Source organism: Dendroctonus ponderosae, unplaced genomic scaffold, assembly GCF_020466585.1.
Source record: "Dendroctonus ponderosae isolate FM_Combo_2020 unplaced genomic scaffold, Dpon_F_20191213v2 Dpon_F_20191213_3, whole genome shotgun sequence".
NCBI classification, from domain to species: Eukaryota; Metazoa; Arthropoda; class Insecta; order Coleoptera; family Curculionidae; genus Dendroctonus; species Dendroctonus ponderosae.
The window spans coordinates 1545210-1555441 of NW_026018508.1; the positions used below are offsets into that span (position 1 = coordinate 1545210).

The window sequence follows — 10232 nt, forward strand, 5'->3', positions numbered from 1 at the left end:
CTTCTTGGCCGAAAACTCGAAATTTTAGTGCCGTCAGTCGCCGGTCAGCCAGTTGCAGCGCTACCTGCGTAACGCGGTAACAAGGACGCCCATATAATTGCCACCTCTCTTATTTTACTTACTCTATGGCTTGGACGTAATTAATTGCTTCTATAAAAATAATACGTTGTATTGTAAGATATAATATACATGATTACAAAAATGACAGTTTAAACACATAGTTAAGAAAGGTAATAGCATTATATAAAATGACACAAAGTAAATACAAGTTTAATCCTTGTTTTAATTTTATTTTCATAATGTTTACCGTGCACGTGCACACTTGCACTATTATTTTCTGAAAGCAAAAAATAGTAATTTTAGGTACAAGAGCGACTAATCGTTTGTAAAAGAGATCTATTGAAATGTTGAATAGTTTAAACATAATGATTACTAATACTGAAAAATATACATTAAACTGTAGTACTTTATATGCCTTTATTTCAAACTGCACAACATAAATGAGACATATTTTCCTTACGTTATCCGGAATGGAATGCACAAGATCCGTCGGGACTTAAGGTTCTACATGGTTCTCGGCCCGTTGAGCCCAGATCCGGATCCGAAACACCGCTCTTTCGACCCGTTGAGCCGAGATTCGGTTCCGAGATCCAGATCCGAGATTCGGATCAGAAACACGGTTCTTTTGACCCGACAGAACACAGAACATTGGTTCGAATTTCAGGTACGAATCTCTACTCGGATCCACTCAGTCTCGCCTGATTTGACAACCGGTTTTGCCAATATTCATGACCCGCATGTAAGCTTTCAAGAATAAATGTAATGTAGCTATATTTTTCATTTGATTAAATTTAATTCACTTACGTTTTGAAATAATATGTTAACTAAGTTGTATTACAGTTGCACGCTGCTTTATTTCTAGACATATAAAAGATCCGTTAAGATCCGAGACCCGTATTTGGAAAATTTCAAGATCCGGATCTGTCGGGTCTTTTCAAAGATCCGGATCCCTGAATCGGGTCAGATCCGACCCGCCCATCACTAGGGATGACACAAACCAGTATTTTTCAGTCCCTGGTTCCATGTGTGACTGTTCCATGCTCGTACCGGTTCCAAGTATCTGTGATTTTTTGTCACATGTTATTTTGGCTCATGATAAATATTGGTTTGTACCTGAAACCGGGCTGAAGCGTATTTGAGTCCACTCCGATTAGACTTTAAAGGGCCTTTTTCGGGCACTGAAAACATGATGGTGAAAGATTAATTGAACTTGTTCGGAAGGATGTCAGAATATTGAGACAATAGTATGGGCTCGATTTCCGGCTGTGAAACATTGTTTATAAACAATTATTTATAAATAATTAAAGAAAGTGCGAAAGCCCGTTTTTTGTTCGTAATTGTTGAACCGTTGATGCTATTGAAAAAAAGTTTTATCCTTTTTTTCAAGTATTAAAAATACCTATGACATCCGATAAACTACATTAAAAACCGTTAATTAGTTTACTCAAAAATCGAAAAACAACCGTCGATTTCAGCGTTTTGTTAATTTTCAATAATTAATTTAGTTTAGTTTCAAGAAAATGGTACCATAACTTTTTTTGGTCAGTCAGTAACAAAAGTTTAATTTACTGTACGTTGCAGTATAACTCTTTACGAGTAAAATACAACATCATAGAAGTCTTTCCGACGTCTCAAGAAAAATGTATTTAGAATCTGGAAAGAGCCCATTTTACATAACAAATAGGAATGAACAAAAAGTTATGAATATTCAGAACTAAAATTTATACCACTTATAAAGTCTACAAACACCTTCAAAAAAAGTTATAGTGAGATTTTTTGAAGCAAAACCAAATTAATTTTAATAAACTTTTACTTTCATCTATTAGTGTCCGGAAAAAATCTAATCTAATCCGACTGCACTAATTGTTCCATTGGTAGATATCAACGCCACTTCCTAGTAAATTGGGTGAAAATTTGCTGGGTCAGCAATAAGTTATGTCCGAAGACCGAATGCCTTTTGTTATTTAATGTATGCAAGGGCTGATGGTCAAAAAAGTCATGACATTTTTTATGAGTAACATTTTACCATTTTATCGAAACTTTATTTGAACCCAAAAAAAGGTGGCCACCTTTTTATCTTTCCCACTTATGGGGAAAATAAAATGTGAAAAATCTTCTATTTTCATGCTAATTACTGATTACAATTCATCTTATCGCTCAATTGAAAATTGGCCATTTAATACTTCAGCTATGTTTGATATAAACAAATATTGAAACATGTCCAGACTAGGTAAATAGCGCCTATACAAATTTAAATGTAGTTCTTCCACTACTCCACAGTGCAGATACAACAAATGCTATTTTATTTAAGAAGTGCTGCTAGTGGTCGAAAAAAATCAAGTTTCAAGGACAAGGCACAGCTCAGAATTCTGAAAAAACAGTCAGTCTGTGAGTCACAGGCCTGGTCACATTAAAGGAAATATCGGAGACGGCTGTTACTGCTGTTCCCGATATTTTCTGTTCATTGAATATTGCTATTTGCCGAATCATGGGTGCATGGATTCGAAAATCATCAGGTCCAACGTCCCACTCCCATGCATACAAAACCTTCCCCTTTCATGAGAATAAAATATCTCCTTTCACTAAAACTCAGGCCAATTGACAACGCCGCGGGGAATGAAAAGGCACAAAGGCAGGTATTTACCTTTTTGCTTTGTTGAAATATCGAAATCCCAATGTTGTACTGGCACTGACCAGCATCGTAGGCGAGCCCTGTTGATTCAAATCACATGTTATTTTAAATATTAGTCACAGGTACCGACTGTTCCATATCAATATCTGTTCCAAAATACTTGTGACAAGTATTTCGTGTCACCCCTATTAAGTATTAAGTATGAATATGTATTTATTGTATCATGGGTCAGAACTGTTGTAGAAAAATTGTACATGTAACCACACGTCAACGTAGGCAACGCCACTAGGTTTTGCAATGAATGCAGATATATTTGATATGAAATAGGAGAATATCCTCTTCTTAGCCTACACGTATTTTGAGAAAAAATCTGTAAATATTAGCAAATATCAAATTTTATTAGGAGTGTAGGAGATTATTTAGGAGGTAAGAAAGGTAAAGAATTTTTTAATCAAATAGTGAGTTCAACTATTAGTAATATTATTTTAGGGACAAATTGACTCTCACTGAGATCAATCTCAGAGCTGATTTTTTGTGGATGTCAGAGAATGGAAGATCTAATGACGCAATAACGAGAGAAAAATCATATCACCAAGAGGAACCGAACTCTGCCTTTGATGAATGATGGGTGCACTGAGTAGCTCAAAAGTTAGCACGACCCGACCCAAGCCATGGAAAGGTGGATAGTTTTCGGGACAGGCCAGCTTTTTTTTCAGTTTTTTACTAGAAGTAGAAACATACTGCTCATGGAACCAAAGACGCTCCTCAGAAAGAACACAGATCATCACGAAGACGACCCGTGCTATGACAAAGAAAAACTAAATCTAAACGCAACATCACCAGAGTCGCCTACTTGAATATGACATCCTGGAATAGAGGAGATCAATAAATCATTGTCGCGATGGAAAAGCGCAAGATAGACATCTGCGGGATTTCGAAAACGAAACGTAAAATACAAGGAACACACCCAACATAAGGTTGAAAAACTCATATTAATATAGAGCGGAAAGGTCAAGCATGAAAGAGCACAATCGGGCGTTGGCATTCTACTGCATGAGAAATATGCACAAAGCATCGGAGATATAATATACCTACGACAGATTATCGAAAATATCTCTGACACTGAACCAAACCACAATATCTCTTATAAGGGCGTACGCCCCGGATAGATCAAAATCTCTTGAAGACTCAGAGAAATTCTGCCGAGAACTTCATACCTTAGTAAGCAAAATCAGTAACCCCCATAAAATCGTAATATCTGGAGTGTTCAATGGTCGAATGGGAACACGATCCCACAAGGAATAAAGCAGAAATACAACGAGCACACCATCAATGAAAGCTTAGGTCTTCTAATCGATTTATGCGCAAGAATCGAGATGAGGATCAGTAATACATATTGCCCGCATAGAGATCAGCACAACTGTACCTTCAATAACTCTACGAAAATAAATCACCGATTTTACAATTACCACAAACAGAACAATCACACCATCGCAAGTACTCGATGTAAAATCACAAACTTCAGCCAACTTAGGGACAGACCACAATCTTATCCTGTGCAAGTTACTAATGGTGCAGCAAAGAATAATCAGGAAACCGCCAGTAAACATAGAAAAATATAACATGGAATCAATAGAATCAGACAGCACACGAAAGCTGTACGAAAACAGATTAATGCAAAAAATTAATAAGATTGACCTCACTGACCAAAATGTTGAAACATGCTGGAATGAAATAAAGGACTGCATTCACCAGGCGGCCGAATAATCCATTGGCAAAGAGAAAATCAACATTAATGCAAAAAACTCCACCAAACCATGGCTCTCTCATGAAGTGAACGACCTCGCAGAGAAAAAGCGCAAAAACTTTCTAACATTCAAGAACACCCTAATTTAGAAAAACACATCTAATATATACAAATCAGGCACAGAGTCAGCCCAAGAATCATCATCATTCAATATCAATCAGCCCCTTGCATCCACTGCTGGATATAGGCCTCCCCCATTTCTGCCCACTGTCCTCTATTTTTAGCGGCTCTGCATCCATCTTGCGGTTATTCTGTTAATATCGTCCGTCCATGGCGTCGGGGAGGTCTTCCCCTGATTCTCTTGTCAGCCCTTGGTCTCCACCAGAGCAGCCTTTTTATCCATACTCCGTTCGCCATGCGGGCCACATGTTCAGTCCAGCTCCATTTGAGCTTTGCGACCTGGTAGATAACATCCGTGACTCCTGTTCTTGCCCGTAAGTCGTCATTTGTAACGTGGTCGCAAAGTGATACACTAAATATCGATCTGTCCATCGATCTGACCATCGATCATAACACAACGCAAGATTGAAAGATGGAAAGACTCAAGAATCGAAGGGATCAAAAGGAAATATTAGGGCAAATTTAGAAGCGACATAGATCATGACCTATATGGTGCCCAAAGAACGGTCTGGAAGATGCTTAAAAACAGGAATAAATGCGTAGATGAATGCGTACAGGTTAAAGGAGCCGGAGGTATACCACAAGTGGCAGAAGGGTACCAGACAGCATCCAGCGCAACAGTTACCGAGATGTAAATAAGGGCAAGATTTAAAAACTTCTTCTTCTTGTTCTTCATTCTTGATTTTAGGCGAATCGCCTGTTCAATTATCGTTCACTTGTGTAACGCTGTCGCTCTCACCGGCCTCACGACGGTTTTGTAGATCGTCGATTTAGCAGCCCGCTATTCTAATTGCTTTTGTTGTTTAATCTTCCACCTCTGCCTCAATATCCCCAAAGCCCGAAAGTTCTATGCCAAGATAGTTAAATTTCATTTTCTGCTCGATTACTCTACCGTCAAGTATCAGTTTACATCTTAGAGGGGTTTTTGATGTTGTTAAGCATTTCGTTTAGGTGATATTTCCATATTTAGAGACTTGGCTGTCCGGTTGAATAAGTCTAACCTTTGTAAGTCATCTTCACTTTCTGCAATGAAAGCGGCATCGTCAGCATAACACACTATATTGATTTCTGCATCTCCCATTTTGTATCCCTTTAGCCCTCGAACACTTCGAGCAATTTTTTCCATTATTAAATTGAAAAGAGTAGGACTCCGGGAGTCTCCCTGTCGAATAGCGCTACCCGCTGGTATTGGTTCTGTGAGGTCTCTTTCTATTTGTGCTCGTAGTTTATTGTTTATATATTTGTTCTATATGGTTTTAATGAGATTGTGTGGGATTTGCCTGTTGTAAACGAGATGCAGGACGTCTTTCAGCTGGACACAGTCAAATGCTCTAGCTAACTAGAGCAATCATCAAAACTAATAAACGCTAGCTTGTTGTATTAGATCAACGTGCCATTGACACTTGCATCGGAATTAAAAAAATTAGAGAACAGAAAAGCTCCAGGTACGGACAAAATACCAAACGAGCTTCTAAAATACGGCGGTCCAGGGCTACTAGGGGAATCCCGAAGGACTGGCAAACCAGCATCACAATTCTCATATACAAAAGAGGGCAGGAAACAAATCCTGAAAACTATAGAGGAATACTACTTTGATCAACAACGAAGTTGTTTACAGAGTTGCTCAAGGATAAGCCAGAGAAACCAGAGAGAAAAATAAAATAACAATAAAAACATAATTCGAATAAACGATATTTGCAGAAAGTGAGTAGATAATAAACCCATGGAGCAGGTCATGCAATCTAGATTCCTGGGCATTTACATGACCAGCCCTCATTACCCAGTAAGGGACCTGATAAACCAAATTAACAAATCAGACATACTGTCAGGATGTCTAAGCGAAACGGTATGGGCGTAACCGTATGAGATGCGAGAGTAAAGATCAAAATATATAAGATATGCGACTGGACAATAATAACATCTGGTATAGAAGCGAGAGATGATACCACCAAGAGCAAAAGGGTGTTACGCGTCGCCAAAATGTTAGTACTGAGAGCAATAGCGGGGAAAACAAGAACAGACCACGTAAGAAACACTGAGATTAGAGCACAATGCGATGTATAGGATGTGGTGAGATGGTGAAGGCATAAGACCGACGATAGACTACCACGCATTGGACTAGAGGGAAAACTAGCAGGGACCTGTCCATCCAAAAAACACCGCAGGCAGTCCAAATCTAAGGAAATATTATTGCAGAAGCAAGCGTGGAATCAACAGATCATCTAGATCTCCGGTATTTATAAATAATATAATGGTTGCCGGAAAGATGAAGATGTTTTTATTGAACAGATTCCACTAAATCAGAAAGAACTTGACAACTCATTCAATTCAGTCATTAATTTCAAGAAGGTTTTGGAGAAGTGACCAACCAATAAAGTTAGTGATTGAAACATATTTGCTAGTCTAAAATAGAACAAATTGTCGAACGTCTTAAAGTTCAACATTTAATGCTGAACTAGGAAATAGTTTTTTTTCTAATTGACGCAAAATATCACAACACATTTAAATTTTAGTGGTTACCTGTTTGTTTTCTACCTAATTTCAAAGTGTTTTCTGTCTTAATAGAACTGTTCATTGGAAACTAGGCTGATGCACAATTAAAATTACCCTACTTCAGTAAAGTGGAATTTACCATTTATACGCCTTGGTGTTCGAACTTCGCACAAAACACAAAATAAAATGTTTGCGATTCCATTTTCTCACCAACTTTCTGACAGCCTAAATGGCCCGACGTTCTACAAAGCAGCTTAAAATAATATTTCGCCGATAAAGTTTTGACATTTAATTTTCAAAAGCTGTAAATAATGGCAAATAAAAAGGTCGGAAGCTGTCGGTGATAAGACGAATACCGAAATTTCCTTTTCAAAATCTAATTTAGAATTTATACCGGCTATGTGAATAGAATGAAGAAAAGAGGTCAGCCATTTTTAACTTTCCTGTCGATCTGCTTTCAAGTGATTACAAAGAGAAAAAGGTTCGTCTTTTTATTGTCTGGAAGACCGGAATAACCATTATATTGCTATTAATCAAGCGAGAAAGTATTCACATTTTTTGCTTAGTTTGCTCTTATAGATGTACAATGATTTATATGTACGACTAAATTAGCAGTGATGTTTTAATTAACGTTTATCTAAAAAATACTAAATTGACAAGATAATTCGTCGAGACTCGTTGTTAAGAGCAGAAAACACAAATTAAATTATTTGGATCTCATGCAATAATGCTGCTCACTCACTTATTGTTCTACTAATGTATTCACATCTTGAGAACCTAAAATCAACCCGAATTAGTACAGTAACAACAGTAAGTGGAGTGATATTCTCTGTACTCTATAGCATAAAATATTTGCTGTCAGAATAGCAAGCAAACCTTCTTGCTTTTGATGGATTACATGGGATTAAATTAACTTTGGCTGTGCTTAAATAAAGGAAGCTGAGTATTCTGAAAGAAATGAACTTTTGTATTTATCCAGTTCCCATTCCATATAGATTTATTACTCTTCCCTGAGATTCAAGCGCAATTTATCAATCAATGTCGACTGCAAGTTATGTCGTCTTTTAATTTAAAATAACATTTTCAAATATTGGTTTTAAATAGGTATAGATTTAAAATCAGAATTGGTGCCGTGGGTTGATGTGCTAATTTACTTGAACACAAACTATTAAGGCTGCTTAACCGATATATCTAATGAGTTTTGACCAATATGTTTGCGGTCTTACGAATATAACTTATTATTTATAGATATATGCCGCCAGTTACGCCTTCCACGTGGAAAACTACTAAGTTGGCTGATAGATTTGGTGCTGTGTGCCCTCAAAGACCTCCAGATATCGGCAACCGCTCTGAAGCACTTCTAGAATTTCCGCGCGGGCGGCTACTTTATCTCGAGAAACTGCTTCCACTTCTGGCAAATCAGAGCGAAGATTGTTTGTATCTCAACATCTACGTACCACGAGCAGGTAAGAATTTCATCCCTAATTTGAAGCTATTTCTATGAGTGTATAATTAAGAATCAAATTCATTCCTGGGTTTCAGTCATTTATTGTCTCTATTTATTAATCCAAATCCGTTTCGGTGTATTTTTCTGCCATCATCAGTTTTTCTAAAATAACAGATAGTTAAAAAAAAATTCGTTAATTTAAAAAACAACCACAGTTCGTCAACAGCCTCATCATATCACACATTAAAATACATCACAATTGCAATCCTTTAAAACATTCTAAAATTAATTAGGCCTAACAGGTGACTAGGTAGGACAATCAAATTTGGGAAGGGACTAGAATTCTTCGTTCAGATACTTAATTATTTTTACTTACATGTGTAGCGTTATTGCTGCTTTAAGCCTTGGCATGCATTTGGAGTATTAATTTTGTCCATTATCGGACACAAAACGAATAAAATTCTGTTTATATTGATTTCTTTTACTTTCAGCTATTTTTCTTTGCATTCTGAGGATATTATTTTTGGTTTGCATGGCAGAACAAACAAATGTAACGTAAATAAAAATTGCTTAAATAATTTGACTTCACTAAACATACCGAATAACGTAGAATACATCTTATCGCTTGGACCAAGGTTCTCCATAAATAAGTCTCACTATGGTCCAATTTCAGAAATCAAAGCAAGCATTGAAGATGGAATCTTCTCATTAAATAATGTGTCAAAGAACGAGATCAGAAATAAATTGTGTAACATCTTAACAAATTTCAAAGGTTAAATAAAACAAAACGCAACTAAAAATATGGCATGTCATGTTAATGGACTGATAAATGAAACTTTATGTATGAACACACAAACATTTGCATACTAACAGAAGATATATGAACGAAGAATTCTAGTCTCTTCCCAAATTTGATTCTCCTGACTGTTATCACTGACTGTTAATCACCTGTTAGGCCTAATTAATTTTTGAATGTTTTAAAGTATTGCAATTGTGATGTATTTTAATGTGTGATATGATGAGGCTGATGACGAACTGTGGTTGTTTTTTAAATTAATGAAATTTTTTTTAACTATCTGTTATTTTAGAAAAACTGATGATGGTGGAAAAATAAACCGAAACGTATTTTGATTATTAAATAGAGACAATAAATGACTGAAACCCAGGAACGAATTTGATTTGGAATTGAAACACAGTAAGGAAAGTATATACAATGTATAATTAAGTACCATAATCAGTGGCGCAAATTAAACGCACTCCCTCACTTTTGACTGTCAATATTTTCTCAATCGGTAATCCGATTGGAACAATTTCTTATTAAATCAAACTTGTATTCTTGAGCAAAATTTAAGTCATAAGATGGGAAAAAACATGTGATACACAAATTGTACAGGGTGTTTGAATAGGGTCTTGTTTCTCCTCTGTTAAGCTTAAATCTGTCGGTAATTTTGTTCGAGCATTTTTTTCATCAAATCGTAACTATTTTTTGGACAAAATTTGAGTTAAAGTATAAGCAGAAAAATTAAATAACAAATCGTGCGGAGTGATTAAATATCATTTAGTCTACTTCTGAGTCATTTGGATCTTGAAGCCTCGGTTTATCCGGCCTTCGAGCCGGGCTTCGGCCAGCGATAAATCGCCACACCTGGTCACTCTGATCACCCACTCCGAGT

At 36.6% G+C, this 10232-nt stretch overlaps 1 protein-coding gene across 1 annotated transcript in view; it reads left to right on the forward strand.

The window, feature by feature from the left end:
- The window catches only part of LOC125503789 (neuroligin-4, X-linked-like), a 31146-nt gene that overhangs the window by 16374 nt on the left and 4540 nt on the right, over positions 1-10232 (forward strand). The window contains exon 3 of the mRNA XM_048664681.1: positions 8361-8578. Coding sequence (XP_048520638.1) covers positions 8361-8578 — 218 coding nt within the window. The remainder of the gene's footprint in view (positions 1-8360; positions 8579-10232) is intronic.